At 36.7% G+C, this 17,266-nt stretch overlaps 2 protein-coding genes across 2 annotated transcripts; both read right to left on the bottom strand.

The window, feature by feature from the left end:
* Positions 1-395: 395 nt before the first annotated feature.
* On the bottom strand, positions 396-2,291 carry mrps23 (mitochondrial ribosomal protein S23). Its single transcript, XM_083547625.1, has 5 exons — positions 2,133-2,291; positions 1,603-1,782; positions 1,429-1,506; positions 1,098-1,224; positions 396-601 (listed from the first exon to the last, which is right to left on the bottom strand). Exons 1-5 carry the CDS (start codon positions 2,174-2,176, stop codon positions 470-472), a joined length of 561 nt encoding a protein of 186 aa, XP_083403751.1. The 5' UTR covers positions 2,177-2,291; the 3' UTR covers positions 396-469.
* Positions 2,292-3,680: 1,389 nt separating this feature from the next.
* LOC310730310 (nitric oxide synthase, inducible-like) lies at positions 3,681-11,726 on the bottom strand. Its single transcript, XM_083549188.1, has 26 exons — positions 11,645-11,726; positions 11,446-11,547; positions 11,012-11,113; positions 10,111-10,259; positions 9,860-10,022; positions 9,661-9,752; positions 9,219-9,360; positions 8,959-9,098; positions 8,668-8,842; positions 8,488-8,589; positions 8,204-8,398; positions 7,891-7,976; positions 7,664-7,808; positions 7,442-7,546; positions 7,215-7,264; positions 6,951-7,125; positions 6,737-6,857; positions 6,560-6,638; positions 6,272-6,465; positions 5,855-6,021; positions 5,565-5,775; positions 5,367-5,454; positions 5,004-5,125; positions 4,747-4,895; positions 4,291-4,485; positions 3,681-4,186 (listed from the first exon to the last, which is right to left on the bottom strand). The coding sequence occupies exons 2-26, from the start codon at positions 11,500-11,502 to the stop codon at positions 4,148-4,150; spliced, it is 3,243 nt and encodes a 1,080-aa protein (XP_083405314.1). The 5' UTR covers positions 11,503-11,547; positions 11,645-11,726; the 3' UTR covers positions 3,681-4,147.
* Between the last annotated feature and the right edge of the window lie 5,540 nt (positions 11,727-17,266).

The following is a 17,266-nucleotide window of genomic DNA, read 5'->3' as shown; positions in this document are numbered from 1 at the left end:
GTCTATATTAATAAAAATGATTGACTAATTGTGAATATTATAAAGCTAAATATTATTTAGCATTTTAAAAAATAAATTTTTTTATAGAAATGTTATCTATAAAAATTACTCAAAAAAATAACCTAGTACTTTTATTATATTTGTAATATTTCATATAATTAGTATCGATTCCAATGAAGGGAAAGTTATAACTCTAGAGCGTACCAAGGTTTTTCATTCTACAACTTGGTGGCAACAGTTGAGGAAGAACCACATACTGTAGGGTGTAATGGTCTGGGGTGCACATACTTTTCCCCAAATAGTCTGTAACGGAATACAGAATGTTTAAAAAAAATTGAGAAGCTCAGTTCCAGTTTCTCGAGACTAAAATGAATGAAGATGAATCCTCAGCGGTGAAGTGGTCATCAAACTTGTTATTTTATATTCATAACACATGTTCGTGAAGAACAGAGGAACAGAGTCTTTCATGCTATGAGGTGTGTGAAGAGTCAGGAGGAGGGGTGTGTGTGTACTCCTCAGGGGTCGGTGTGTCTTTTTGGTGTTCAGCCAACATCTCAGTTAACTTCATGGCCAGTACAGGATTGTGGGTCTCTGCTGCCACCTGGTGATCAAAAGACAGAATTAGTCATGATTTTCCACAAGCCTGGTCTCTTCTTCCTTCTTCTTCATGAGTCTCTCTCTCTCTCTCTCTCTCTCTCTCTCTCTCTCTCTCTCTCTCTCTCTCTCATATGATACAGCACCCCCTGGATTACAGTGGGGTTAAGGGCCTTGCTCAAAGGGCCCAAAAAATGGCAGCTTGTCAAAACCAGGGCTTGAACCCCTGCTGACCTTCTGATCAGTAACCTAAAGACTTAACCACTGAGCTACCACTCCCCTAAGTGGTACCATAAAGGTCCCAAATCATTCGGACCCCCGAGACCAGACTGTATAAAACTGATATGTATAACTGCAGTCTAGGGCTGGGCGATATATCGATATATTATCCCCATCGTGAAAAATGATTAGACGATACTTTTTTGTGAGATATCGCCCAGCACTACTTCAGTATGATATAATGCATAATATACGTGTAATTCTGATTCATAACAGAGACTCACAGCTGGTCCACCAGCTCTCCTCCTGAGCACAACACCATCTGCGAGAAGAGCCTTTGCTGTTTCCTCGAGAAGCATCTCTGGCTTCAGATCTCCTCGGCTCTCCAGTTCACTGTACTTCTCCACAAACCTGAGCAAACACACATCAGTCATATCCTGGTAAATTGAAGATGTAAAACACAATATGTGGGCAAAAGGATGACTTTTCCAACCCTTTGTCCAGAAGGACAATTTCAAAATCTGGTGGAACATCTACCCAGAGGCGTGAAGGTTATTAGAAATGTAAATCGAGTAAATCTAAAGCTCAGGTGTCCACAAACAGGTGTCATCGTACCTCTGGCAGGTCGACACAAAGCCGGTTTTTGTGAGATCGAAAGCTTTAGGTCCGTTTCCATACATCTGGTAGAACTTCCTATAGAGAAGAAAAGAGCACAACCTTCATTCAAGAAATTCCTCCTCAAATCCGTTTTTTATCGCCAAACAAAAAAAAAAAGCTCTGAGTATTTACGCTCGTATTTCATCCTCCTTGTAGAAGATTTCCGGGACGTTCTCCTCGGTTTTCCGTCGCACGCGTCTCACCGGTTTCACGTACACAGGGTCTCTCTTCGGAGGAAACGCCGTGTAGACGTCAAACCAAACAGGCTTGTTGGACTCTTTGACCACTCCAGAGCGCATCAGATCTCGAACCCTGGACAAAGTAACAGAAAATGGTGAGGAACGTTTGAAGGAAATCTAGTGGAACATCTTCCCAGAAAAGTAAAGGATATTAGAACAGGTACTTAATGTGTGCACATTGACCGGTGATACTTTTTAATACAGATACCGCGATACAAAAAAAAAATCGTGACTCGGTGATCAAACCGTAACCATATCAAACCGCAACACCTCTCCATGCACAAGCACTGGTTTTGCTCTGATACAAATGTTTATGTAATATTTTAGTCAAAATAATCAGTTTTATCATCAACAATCAACAACAAAATGATAAACAATCCACAGCAAGTACAAATAACTAAATATTTCAACCCAAATACGCACCGAGTAAAAACAGTCCCGACCTTTTCAACTCGGCTACCAGCCATCGTGTTTATAAAATATAAATATTTATATATTCAGAGAAATCAGAATAAACTATCAGCGGTCATGAGAAACGCGTGTCTCCTCGATTTATTGGAGGTTAATATTTCCCACCCGCATTCTGGAAATCCCGCCTCCTACACACGGATTGGCTCGTAGTACCCCAGTTCTGAGTTCTGATTGGTCACTCGTTGATGCTTATCATAGTCCAAAAAGACTGTGCTGAGTCTTGTGAGAAATTAGCCAATCACCAAAAAGAAGGCGGGGCTTTCCGAAATGCTAGTGGTGCAAAAAGAACGTGAATTGCAAGCGGCATAACAGAGCGTTACTTCCTGTACCTACGGCGGCTTATTATGGACAAAAGGTATGGTCTAAAAAAACTAAAAACAAACAAAAACAGAAAAAACAGAAAAATGTGTATTCCTAGCAATGCATTTGTATAAATATACATGATATATTATAAATTATGTTTATTTCTATATACTCAAGTTGAAATGTGTGTGTGTGTGTGTGTGTGTGTGTGTGTGTGTGTGTGTGTGTGTGTGTGTGTGTGTGTGTGTGTGTGTGTGTGTGTGTATTTTTTCTCTTCAGACCTGCCTGATCCATCTTGATACCCATCTTCTGGATGAAGATCTCATCATTTAGAAACCACTCACTGCTGCTGAGGATGGCGAAACTCAAGAAGCATTAAGATGGATGTTACTTTATAAAGTATAATATAAATTAATTTAATTTATTTAATTATTAAGTTTCCTAATTTGCCTTGAACAGTTTGGGCTCAAGTCTCCATCAGTGAACAGCTGATAACCTCAACTATGATGGAACCATAATGAATAGACATTCGGTGTTGAAGATAAGGATGGATTCCCTTTTCAGTCTGGTTCCTTTTAAGGTTCCTTTGTAGTTTTTCCCCCTCACCAATGTCACCTTTGACTCGGGCCACATTAAAGAGATTAATTAATTTATTTAAAATGTATATTTGCATTTAACCCCGCTCACCAAACTCATTAAAAGGCAATGCTCTCACAGAAACCGAAGAATTGGCCACTTCTTCTTCTTCTTCTTCTTCTTTCGGCTGCTCCCATTAGTGGATCATCCGTCTCCATACCACCCTGTCCTCTTCATCTGCTTCTTTCACACCAACTACCCGCATTTTTTCCCTCACCACATCCATGAACCTCCTCCTTGGTCTTCCTCTTTTCCTCCTTCCTGGTGGCTTCATCCTCAGCATTCTCCTACTGATATACCCCATGTCCCTCCTCTGCACATGTCCAAACCATCTCAATCTCGCCTCCCTCACCTTGTCACCAAAACGTCCTACATGCGTCATTTGTCATAATTTATTGCCCAGTCTGAGAACAATTGTATGAAATTGGTGTGTGTAATCGATACTGAATTGACAGTGGATTCGATGCATAAAATTGTATAACCAGTTTGAAGCCCATCACTCGAATATTTATGAATCAATTAATTCATATCCTGCTTAAAAAAAATGTAGAGCGCATCAGGTTCTTTCCATCGGTTTATTTCTTTGTTTGTTTATACAGTACATAAATGCAGAATAATCAGTTGAAAACCAAAATAATAGACATTTTAATTTCCGAACTTTTTTTTTTTTTATATTTAAGACACATTTACAAAATGTATACATAGAAATAGTCATGAGTTTAGCGACACCAAAGGATCCAAAACAAGGATTACATTTTACGAAAGTAATTATATTAATATTATATAATTAAAGAAAAAAAAAAGAAATGACTGACTTTTTTAATGATTGAAATGAAGAATTGGCGAATGAATAATTATAATGAATATTCAAACACCAATACATGTGATTCCCGATGCTGGAATCAAACGACAATATGTTACACATGTACAATATGTATTACTGCTTGTTGGATCACAATTCGTGACTTTTGGATCTCTGATGCTGAAGCGAACTCATGGTGACCTGGACATCTCCCTCGGTTGCAGAACTAGGCCCCGAAGATATCCTCATGATACCTCTTTTCAGCCTAAAACCAAAGGATGATCATTACTGTACTTATACAAGCAAATGATCTTCATATCATAAAGACTAGCCAGGAAATCAAATCATGGATTGGAGATGTTCTCTCACCTTAAGTTGGTCCAGAAATTCTCCAGCCTGTGTTAATGTTATACCCAGATGGTTAACCAGGATCTCCTTTATAGCATGCGCAACATCCCGGGCCATTTTCATGCTCCCACACACATACACGTGTCCAGCGCTCTGGTTCAAGACTGAATGAACCTCTTCGCTAAGCTGCTTCTTCAGAATGTCTTGAACATATACCTAGGCAAAAAAAAGAGAAGGTTATGGCAACTATGCACCATGAAACAACCTCAATTACTACAATGAAGCTGCCAAATAGTCCAGACATTGTAGTATCTGGACCCTTGTCTCTCAGAACTTACTTTAACTTCATTAGATAGAAAAGTTGAGGAGCTGCTTATCAATTAGAAGCATTATACTAAACTGAAAAGCAATCATCTTGTCCTATGAGAAGATGTTTGTGTTAAAAGATATTTTCCACCCAATGGAATTGAGCAGTACCTTGGGGCAACCAGGCTGGCGAGAGTACGCTGGCGTGACGCTTTTCAGAGTGCCGTTTTCTTTCATTTTGCACGTTTCCTCTTTATAAAGATGATCCGTCTCTGCACCACGGCATCCAAACACCAGCATCATCCCACTCTTTTGCAACCCTGCAAAAACAGGTGAACATTAATCGTATTGATCTTCAAGGTTGCTACAACAATCAGGATTGATCATATCGCAGATTTCCAGATGTCCAGGAGAGGATTTGGGTGTACCTGTATTTTTCATGTCATGGAATTGTTGCTGCCAGAAGCTGCGGAATGGAGCGATGCCACTTCCTGCTCCGATTAGGATGGTCGGAGTGCTGGGGTCTGGTGGAAGGTGGAATCCGGCAGATCTGGAATGATAAGCATTACGCTATAAACCACTTTCATGCCAGAATTGGTTCCCAATGATTCCAACTGATTATAATCAAAATCAGAATGCTTGCAGTTGCTCAGAGGACAATAAAAATGGAGATTAAGATAAAATACCTCAGGGTACTCCCTCTTTTCACAGATCTACAGTCCTCATTTCATTTATTAAATAATGTGGTCTCTATTTGCATAAAAACAAAAACAACACATTTGGTTGCATACCCATGAATAAAGCAGGGAACTGTTTGTCCTTCTTTGAGAGTGTTGAGCCATGTGGTGCAGACACCTTGATGTAGGGGACCCTTTCCATCTAAGAAGAACCAATAAAGGATGTTAAAAATGTTCCACAACATACATTATTCATGTAAGCTTCATATACAGTAGCACCGATCTACTCATGTTGTGCATGAAGATTAATACCTTGGGTGCGATAATTGACAACAGACATGGTGAGGTGAAGCTCATGAGGGTAGAGATCAGGGGAGGAACTGACAGAGTATAGGCGTGGCTTCAGAAGGGGTAGCTGGCTAAGAAGGAAGGCTGGGGAGACCTCCAAGGAAGGAAACTCCTCCAGAACCTCCATGAAGTTAGGCGTGCGGAATGCTTTCCATTCGGAGTAAGATTTGGAATCCTACAAAAAAGTGTGTTAAGGTTTAAATGAGTTTCCAAAAGCGAAGAATTTGTGAATCAGGAATGCTTTCGAAACATACCGATGCCAATGCAAGCAAGCGCTGGTGGTCATTTTCCTTCTTGGTCAATTGTGAAAGCTTACGTAGGAAGCTTTGAGAAGGTGGTGTGGTGATGTCCAGGAGGAATGTCAGAGCCTGATTTAGAGAGCAGGCTGGGATACGGGAATCTGTCTGCCATTCTTCACCACCTACAAGACACCACAATCAAAAACAAAAAAGGCTTTGATTACAATATGGTTTAATAGAACACTTGATTCTCAAATCTTTGGCCATTTGAGGCATTTCGGATGCTAATTCTGGATCAAGTTAGCATAGATACGTTTACTAGCCTCGTTTGTAAGTTACCTTGTATGGTCACAAGTCAATTGGTGATAATTATTATTCTAGGATATATGATGACATTTATTAAAAGTATTATAAGTTTGGTAGAACATTTACCTGGACCAGACTCAGACAGGTATTCCAGTCGAACACTCTTGTTGGTCGTAGGAGTATTGGGGAGGTGCTTCAGAATGCCCATCACCAGCTCCTGTGAATTCCCTGGGAAAATGCCCACATGGTCACCTGCAGCATACTTTAAGACCTCTTCCTTCCCACCGTCCACTTCCAGCTCGACCAGCAAAGTCGAGCGGCTGAAAACAGAAACATCAAGAAACGTCAAAGAAATCTGCACAAAATGGCATAGCAAGGTTTGGAGGATGTCGAGTAAGTTGATTAAGAGCAGACCTTGACTCAGCGTTTTGGAGATTCTTTCTTTTCTTCAGCTTCATGGGAAACACAGTTTTGGAGTGAAGCCCTGAAAGAGCTGAAAGAACCACAGACTGTTCAGGACCATAATTGGTGTTCATTACACAAATATTTATTTTTATACATGTATATATGGTTTAACTGATAGAGAAGTACCTGAGATGTGGTCTAGGGTGCTGCTGTCAGGTTGCACCCGGTGTTTCAGAGCATCCCAGGTCTCTGTTAGGTGTTCAGTCCCTGAAAGCTGCCCCTTAACACCGAATTCCTCACATGCAGCCTACAGAATAAGAATAAAATCGTTAAAAAAAGATGAATGTTGGTGTACTACGTAAATGTTTTACCGTTAAAGGTAGCCTGTGTCCTATCAAACCTTAAATACGTTGCAAGCCCAGGCGGAGAAGGCCTCTTCCTGTCCATTAAGCTCATCTCCTTCTCCCATGGAAGTCACACGTTTGGCTCCCAAGTCTGCGAACTTATCGTCCACGGTGTGGGCAAAAGCACAAAACTGAGAGTACATGCGAGAGCCAAGGCCAAACACACAGTACCTGTGCAATAAATAAATAAATTGTTACCTTCTGTTCTTAATTAGCTCATAAATGGTAAATTGGGTTAAGCAGATAGCCTCAGGACCTACCTCATGTTGTTTTGCAGATTATTCAAATTCATGAGTTGCTTCTTGAAACTCTGGAAAATAAGATATGCATTTAAGATCTTGCGTTCATCTGCCATTTCTTTTACTCCCTAATGCATTATAAAGGTAACAGCTAACACATTATTTCTTCATAAAACAGGAAGGACATTTAAAACTGTTTCTAATCAATAAACCACCCAAATACATGCATACAGTATACTGGTGCATACCTCTCCATTTCCTGGAGGGTCTCCATTGCCAAAAGTGCTGGTGACCACCATCATAAGACGTTCGTTCTTAAGATCCTGGAAACTGTAGTCCTCCATGCAAAGTATCTAGATCAGTAAAACATAAGTGTACCTATATGAGTTGAGTGTTTCTTGTACAGATAAATGATATTAAATCAGCTTCATTGCAAGAAAGGAACTGATAAGCTGGGTTGGTTTTCTTACCCTGGTATTGAAGGCACAGCTGAGCATTGCCTTGAGCTTTTTGGCGAAGGTCTGTGATTTACCGGTTTCAGTAGCGTAGAGGATGGTGCAAGAGACTCGCTTTTTCAAGGCAGACTGCATGAGTATTTGAGAGAAGACGACTGCCCTGAAGAATCAGAATTATAATTTACATCATTAAACCATTTGTAGAGTGAGCATCGACAATCAACAGCTTGAGCTTAACTTACTTTATAAGTGCTTTGAAGCTGATTCTTTTGCGTTTCTTTAGTCCTTTTGTCTTGTCTTTCCAGACGTATGTTAACCAGGGATCGGGCTACAAACGACAACAATAGCAACAGCAAATAAACACGAGGAAACATGGGGTAGTTTGCCTCAAATAAAGCTGTGTCTTAGTTCCTTAATATGAATATATGCATAAAAAAAATATCTGGCAACCTCGGATACATTTCTTTTGGACTTCACTAACTCTGAATATGGATCTTGTGCTATCAAAATAATGATTAATGTTCTGGTAGAAGGTGCAGAGAGAGAGAGTTCTACCTGGTAGTAGTAGAAGGGGGACAAGATGTAGCTGATCATCTCCTGGTGGAACACAGGGGTCAGAGAACCGGACATGGGAGGCACCAGCCAGATCCAGTCAGCAGGACAACCACCACGAAGGCGTAATTCAGTCTCCATGTGCTTCATGAAGGACTCGGCGGCGGAGTGGTGGTCCATAATGGTCACCTTGTTTTTCTGCAACACAAGACAGGGAGGAACTTAGACCTCCTACATATTATAAAAAAATCTTTCCTCTGTGCACATAATGGTCAAGAGCTTTGTACCTGAAAACTGTGAATCACAGCAACATTGATGGCAACCAGAGCCTGGTCCTTCCACAGTGATGACAGCTTGTGTGTATCCAAACCCATACAGCGTCCAACTTTCTGTAGAAGGAAAAAGCATTACAAACAGATTTTCTTCTAAACTTCTGGATCGTACCATTTTAAGAGAACTGGGTTCACCTCCAGCATGTTGTAGCGCTGAGAATCGCAGAAGTCCCTCACACCAATCTCAGTGCCCATGTACCAGCCATTAAAGGGGCATGCTGTGAACTCAAGACCACCGATCTCCAACAACATGTTGGACACTGCAGGCAGTGTGTACCATTTCAGGTTCAAGTCTTTGAACCATTCATACCTGTAAGGAAAAAAAAAAACTGTTTTAACGCATGGCCAGTCTATCTATTATATATATATATACTGTATATATACCGTATATATAAACAATCTATTATATATACACATGCCACTTACTGCGGGTGCTCCATTTCAACCTCCAGTATCAACTCTGGGGGGAGTTCAAACATTTCAGGATCTTCTCCATTGGCTTGCACGATCAGTGGCAGAACATCAAAGGAGTTGTATTTTGGTGTCCATCCAAGTTGGACACAAATCTGTTCAAAAGGCAGAGGTCACACACTTTAGAAAGCAAAAACGACACAATTATGGTGCACGAATTATGCATTATTGATATACTCTCAGAACACAAATAAACCGGTGTGTGACTTGGATACCTCAGTGAACTCCACATTAGCAGGGTCGCCTATAACACTCCCGTCCTCCATCTGATAGCCAGCGTATCTGATGAGCTGACTGTTCCAAACACGGAAATCGTGCTGGCCATCGGTTCTTTGAGGGAACACAGTGATTGCTGATCTTTAAAAAAGAAGAAAAAAAAAAAAATCATTTTAATTTAATAACAAATATTGTATATATATATATATATATATATATATATATATATATATATATATATATATATATATATATATATATATATATATATATATATATATATATATTTTTTTTATATTATAAAAAAAGAACCTTCTGGGACATGCTGTTTTAGGAAAATAATTATATAGTGATTATAATTAACCTCGTGGTGAATCTACTGTATATGACCGTCCCATGCTAGCATGACAGGGTTTTTTTTTAATTGCATTATAAATGTACCTTAAATTGCCTCCATTTGTTGCAAACTTGATGTGAGAACACAAGAACTGGAACATTTCTTTCGCGGTCCTGCATTTGCGTGCATCGAACATCTGGAAAGAGCCATATCTCACATTCAGTTTTGTCCTTTTCAGTTCTTTATCTTGAAGTTTATCAACACAAATGACGGTTTGAGATCTTAAGAATAAAAATATCTGACCTGCAAATTGGACCACTGGATCCTGCCGATGCACCTGGGCGCATTCCTCCAAGCTTGTTTGGCTCCAAATGCAAGTTCCTCTCCTGTGAGCTGATAAGTCCCGGTGGCATCAATCTCACAGGCCACCTCATTAACACGCGCCAGATGCTCTTCGATTTTGGACCTATAAAGAAATAGCACCGGATCAAAAACAGGACTCATCTTAATTCGTTTTATTTATTTACTAACAAATGCTAGTGGAGGACACGCACGTTTTGAAGGACTTGTAGTACTGGTTGATGAAGTCGATAGCCTGGATGAGGAGCTCGTTAGTGTTAGGTGGGGAAGACGGAACCGAGCGCATTAAGGTTTTTGGGTTCACTAAGGAGCCTTCACACATTTTCGGCTTGCAGATCTGATTCTGTGAACGAGTGAGAGAGTAAAAATGCAGTAGTTTATTTCTTGCGATATTTGATGGAATAAATATTTATGTATTCCATCTACGACATGTAAAATCACCTGTCACTCATTTATACATTATGTAGATTAGATTTATGTAGATTAGACTGACTATATGTCTATATACAAACTTTCTATATGTCTAATGTAGATTATACATCATATACATTTATACAGTATGTAGATTAGATTTAGGTGGATTAGACAAACAGTGTAGACATGTAAATCTATAAAAAAAATCACCTGTCTTTTATTTATACATTATGCAGATTAGATTTATGTAGATTAGACTGTCTATATGTCTATATACAAACTTTTTATATGTCTAATGTAGATTTTACATAATATACATTTACACATTATTTGGTTTAGATTTAGGTAGATTAGACAAACAGTGTAGACATGTAAATCTATAAAAAAAATCACCTGTCTTTTATTTATACATTATGCAGATTAGATTTATGTAAATTAGACTAAGTGTGTAGACATATACATCTACAAACATATATATATATATATTTACCTGTCATTCATTTTATACATTATGTAGATTATGTTTATGTAGATTAGATGTAAATTATAGATAGAAATTCATAATTGTTTTTAAGAATATTATTATTTATTAGACATTACAAACATTATATTCACTTTATATTTTTTTATTGCTTGAACCAAAAGCGAATGCATTGATTTTTACCTCATGGAAGCACTCACCTTGACAGCTCGGTGGAAAAGTGTGTCTTGGTGGCTTGAACCACTCTGAAAGTTTTTCATATGAACTGACATCGGACATCGGCTGATCCGGCTTTCCCGAACCTGTAGAAGAAAAATGAACATTCTGTTATGCTTGACAATATATATATATATATTATTATTATTATTATTATTATTATTATTATTATTATTAATGGTAGTAGTAGACATTTTATTATCATAATTATGTAAATTGTATATGCAATTTTATAGATATATATATTAATAAATAATACAAATATAAATACATATAAATCTATATAATATTTAATACATACAAATAAACAATTTGATCTTTTAATTAAATTTTTTTATCTTTTACATTTTTTTCAATCTTTTATATTTACATTTTGCCTGATTGTACATCATATTTGAGCTTATTGGACTTTACTTGCCTTATTTGTCTGGATCAGCGGGAGCTCCTTCTTGCTTTCGTGAATAATCTTTCCCATTTTTTCTTAAATAAAAGCTTCTTTTCTTGACTTGAAATGTAAACTCTGTGATAATACATAAAAACGTCTGTGTTAATGAAGTATATATATATAAATAATTTACTTCTATGGTTTATATCTGTTAATACAATTAACTTCTTACCTTACGGTTTTTCTCTTCTTCTCGTTCTACTGGTAGAACGTGGTAGATGTGGTACAAGCTGTGGCAAGTGCACACCTGATTCAGAACCTTTGAACGAGCTTCTCTTTTATAGTCTTCAGCTGCTTCACGTTTCGGGGCAGGCCACATTGTGTCTGGAGCCAGTGGGCAGGGCCGTGTTGTAATCAACCAGCATGTCAACAAACTTTTTCAACACTGAGATATTTGCTTTTTTTTCCTTGTGGGAAATAAATGGGTTCTATTTATAGATTTGCTTGTAGAATTATAGCTTTTTAAAACAGAAAAGAAAAAAAAAATCTAAAATTTTTTTTGTTTTTTTTCCTGGTGGCCCTCATGGTGACACCAGGTTGAGTGTAGATCAGCTCAGATGCTCAGATTAAAGGTCCTTCAAGGTGATCTCTTGACAGACAAAATTCTGACACCAGTATATCCAGGGTCTGTTCTGAGCTGAGGACTTTGTCCAGCTGAAGCATGTCTGATATGGCTTCAAGTTCAGTGGAGTTAGACTGACCTGTTCTAGAACATCTAAAATCTTTACACTCCTGAATACACGTCTCTTAAACAGGAGTTATTATCATTTGGAAACATTTGTTCCTTTTTTGCCGAGATGTATAAAGAATAAACTTGAGGTTTTGTGGATAATTTTAAAGATCTCAATGTCTGTTGAAGCAAAAAGTTCTAAACTTCACCTGCCCTCAACTTCACATTCGCACGTACTGTAAGATATTAATCAGAGCAGAAGGTTGATGCGATCAGACGATAAACAGATTTTCTGTCGCAGAAATTTGATAAAGAATTATAGATGAAATGGTTGATATACCTGAGAAATCATCGTATGTTCGTCCTTCAGATTCTATGTTTTCTAATCATTATATTTCTACAGAAGAAACAGTAGCACTCACTCACCATTTCCTAACCTTCCCTGCTCCAGGATAGAGTATCAAGATGACCCAAGTTGAACCCTAACCAGCTTGGACATAAAAAAATTTTATTTTGCATTTAATTGTAATTAGTAAACTATTATCCAACAGCTGATTACCTCAACATTGATGGAGCTATAATAAAAGTTTACCAAGATAAGGATAGGTTCCTCTTTTGCATCTGGTTTCTCTGAAGGTTTCTTCCTCATACCATCTCAGGGAGTTTATTTTAAATGATGAGAGTTATGGTTTACTCATTAGGGACTGTTTGGGGATTTATATTCACAACCTATTAAATTATGTAAAGATGCTTTGCGCCAATGTGCTTCCTGAATAGAATTTTTACGAGGCTGTGAAGTATAAATGTGATAAATATCGGCTTTAATTTCTATATATCACCGCTCTAGAAAACATCAGATGTATATGAATTAATTGGGGTCATTCCAATTTATTTATTTTTTCACCCAACAGAAAAAGTTTTCTTAGTTTTTCCAAAAATATAGTCCTAAAACAATAAAAGTTTGCTTTGTGGTTCCTTGGTTAAGCTTCTTTTTTTTTTTTTTTTGCTTTATTTACGTGAGGCGCAAAAAAAAAAAAAAAAGAGGTCGGAAAACAAAAACGAAACAAATTCAAATACAAAACAAAAACAAAAAGAATAAATAGGAAATACAGTACAATATTTCATAGGCAACAATAACTGCTAATAATGCTAATAAATTTAATTATATATATATATATATATATATATATATATATATATATATATATATATATATATATATATATATATATATATATATATATATATATATAAAATTATATAAAATTATATAATATAAATTTATATTAATTTATATGATATTTAGTTAAATTATATTTAAAATGATAAGGTGTCACTTTTAGGAAGTATGTGAATTTTTTTGTTTTGGAGTTACTGGAAAAACGAAATTGACATGGCGATAAGAATCCATTGTTACATTATTATGATAAAGACAATGAGAAAAAAAACGGCTTGGTAGAGGTGGGATTTAAACTCACAACCATTTTGATCATCCACCATCCTCACCACTGAGCTACACTTTCCCGATATAAATTCTGATCTTGTTTACATACAACAGATTAAAGCAGAAAAACTCAGGCAAAAGGAAGCATTACTCAGTCAGACCTGCTTGAATGAACTTCCTTCTCTTTGTAAATGATCTTCTATTCTCGTTAGTTTTTTTTTTCCCCTCCCTTGTGTTCATGTTTTGTTTTTGTCAAGGCTTTCTGCATTCTTGACAGCTAATGAATGGAAAGGAAAAGAGTTTAACCAGAAAGGTGTGCTGTTAGATATACATTACCGTGATCCAGGTTTGGTGCAGGATAACAATGTTATGTAATTAATAATTGACTTAATGTGTTGTGCATGTGTAAGAGGATTAGTTAAAAAAATAATAATAATAAAAAAAAAATATATATATATATATATATTCTTATTAATTTCTTTTTCTAATTAAAAAAAATATATATATATAATTTTTTTTATATAGATTTTATTTTATTTTAAATATTTTTTATTAAACATATCGATTTTTTGCGACAACACTTGAAAATTAGCTTGGGTGTCTTCTATTTATTTATTTTTTAATCATTTCTGAGATGTTTCTACACCTGGATTAGAGTCCACCTGTGGAAATGATTGATTGGACATGATTTGGAAAGGCACACATCCACTGACCATGCAGATGAAAAACTAAGAGCAAAAACTAATCCATGTGGTCAAAAGAACAGGCTGCAGGACTCAGAGACAGGATTGCTGCAAGGCACAGATCTGGGGAAGGCTTTAAAACGTTTCTGCTGTACTGAAGAGCACAGTGGCCTCGATAATTCTCAAGTGGAAGAAGTGTGACACAACCAGGACTCTTCTAAGAGCTGGTCATCCAGCCAAACTGAGTAATCTAATGAGGAGGGCCTTAGTAAGAGAAATGACCAAGAACCTGATGGTCAGTCTGACTGAGTTCCCAAGATCCTGTTTGGAGATAGAACAAAGTTCCAGAAGGACAACCATCTCTGCAGCGTTCCACCGATCTGGGCTTTATAATATATATATATATATATAATATATATAATTTTTTTTATAATGAACCTTACCTATGTTTTTACAAGGCAAACTACATTCACATAATCATTTAGGAGATACGCACCAAAGATACTGAAAGCGTGGCTTAGGTGGTTCCACCTCAGTGAAAAAGAAAGGTATTGTTTTGTTTCCAGAGTGTTTCCTTTAAAGAAAGCATGCGTTTTCATACAAGAGTTTATGAGAAAAGTTGGCAATTTTTTTTAGGAAATGAAAAAACCAGTATAATCGTTATAATGCGGACGACGATGATGAAATCCTTAATGCATCGCTAATAATATACCCAACTCAAGCTAACTAATAGGGTTATCTAATATTTCTTATGGCATTTACCAGCTCACGTTTGGTTTGTGGGAGAATTTTTTTTTTTATCTACATACTCAAACCCCCCACCCGAAAAAAAAATAAAAAATCACCAGCTGGCATCTCAGCTCATTTCAGCCTCCGTTGATGGAGATTATGAATGGTCTTATTGTTCAACAACAAGAAAACTACTGGTATAAAATGTCATTTAAATCTGTTTCTCTTCCATGAGGGATTCCCCATACTGTGTTCAAAACAGCTCTGCTCTTTAAAACAAATATTAAGAACTGACGGAGAAATATGCACAGACCCTGTTCGTCACAGCCTGCGTCTCAATGCAACAGGAGATTGCTTCATGTTTGTTCCCAGCTTCAAGATGTCTGCATTGATAATAATAAAGAATGCTCTCATTTTTGTTTCCTCCTTTCATATTTTTTACTGTCATTCTGTCATATCGTTTTCAGTCCTGGGAGACAGAAATGGCACAGAAATACAGAAACTAGGCCTAGTAAACATTCATTTTCACAGACTATAGTGAACAAAGGACATTATTGAGCTATGATCATGACTCACAATCATAACTAGGTACATTCGACAGATACGTTGCTTTTATTATAGGCATAGTTGCTTTTATAGTGTAATGAGTTTTTATTATTATTATTATTATTTTTTTTTAATTATTATTATTATTATTATAAGCATGCATATCAGAGATCGTATGTGCAATAATAAAATCTATAGTTTTTCTGAGAAAAACTGATTATATCTATAAAATAGGCCTCCCCCCAAAAAAAAAAAAAAAAAAAAAAAAAAAAAAAAGTAAATAATTTATTCATTCAATCATCTAGCAAAGGTAGTATTTTGTCCAAAAATGAGATCTAAGTTTAAAAAAATTTACCAATCAATAAAAAATTTCTTTTTCTTGTTTATTTTTAATTATAAACTGTGGTATCTGTAATTGGACACCAAATAAATAAATAAATAAATAATAAAATTATATATATATATATATTTATATTACGGCTGTCAAAATTAACTAATTTATAACACATTTATTTAAAAAAAAAACAATCCTTTTATTAACGTGTGATTAATTCAGCGCACATTTCTGTTTGACCTTTTTAAGAATAGAAGAAAAAGAATAGCCTTTATTTGTCACAAAAATATTATAGCACAGTGAAATTCTGTCTTCACATATCAGAGCGCAGGATCAGCTATGATACGGAGCACAGAGGGTTAAGGGCCTTGCTCAAGGGCCCAAGAGTGGCAGCAAGGCGATACCAGGGCTTAAATCCCCGACCTTCCGATCAGTAACCCTGCGCCTTAACCGCTGAGCTTCCACTCCGCCCTCTACCACTTTTATTAACAATATTAATAAACACATTTAACAATGTAACACACATACGATGGTCCTTCTTTTCTCAGATATAAAATAAGAAACCCCATTAAAAAGTATTGTTTAATCACTAAACATTTGTTTCACTGATGTGCCAAGTCTCAAATCAAGCACCAAAATCCGGCAATTAAAACCGTCCGTGTGGAAACATAGGAAAGTTACCGTTTAGTGTCCTGATGATTTACATCATTTAAAACACCATCGCTACTTTAAAACATTTCCACAAATTTTTTGTCTTGCTCTAGGTTGAGTTCGGTTTCACTAATAATAAAAATAAATTGGACCTCCTGGAGTGTTTAAAGGCTCTGGCATGGAGAAGCTGATGCTGGATCTGTGATGATCACAAATGTTGAGCTCAGTAGCTCCTACTTTTATACCAAAGACTGTATAAAGAACATTTACTTATAATCGTATACTCCAGTACTCATGTTAGTTCTCACTCTCCAGTGTTCTGTACTGTTGAAAGATTTATGATCAAACTCTTGATGTCACCCAAATGAGGATGGGTTCATCTTTTGAGTCTGGTTCCTCTCAAGGTTTCTTCCTCATAACATCTAAGGGAGTTTTTCCTTGCCACAGTCGCCACGGCTGATCAGTTATCAGATGTTTAACGATACCCGATAAGAAGCAGGAAATCCCACCGACGAGCCGAAATGGTGTGATATCTTTCATTTAAATCGGTAAAACGAGGAGAACTGATCTTTTCTTAGAAAGTGGCTTTGGTGTGTGAAACACAATAGATCGACTATCAGGTATTAATTATAAAAACACTTCCTCTTCATGAAGCGTTTGTGAAAGAAAGCTCTGCTGTTTATCTGAATCGTTTCGAATACAATTACACTATATGGACACCTGAACTATTTTGGACA

This window comes from Silurus aristotelis (genome assembly GCF_946808225.1).
Source record: "Silurus aristotelis genome assembly, chromosome: 8".
Classification (NCBI taxonomy): domain Eukaryota; kingdom Metazoa; phylum Chordata; class Actinopteri; order Siluriformes; family Siluridae; genus Silurus; species Silurus aristotelis.
Note: the sequence above shows the minus strand (reverse complement) of the source record. Positions and strands in the feature narration are given on the sequence as shown.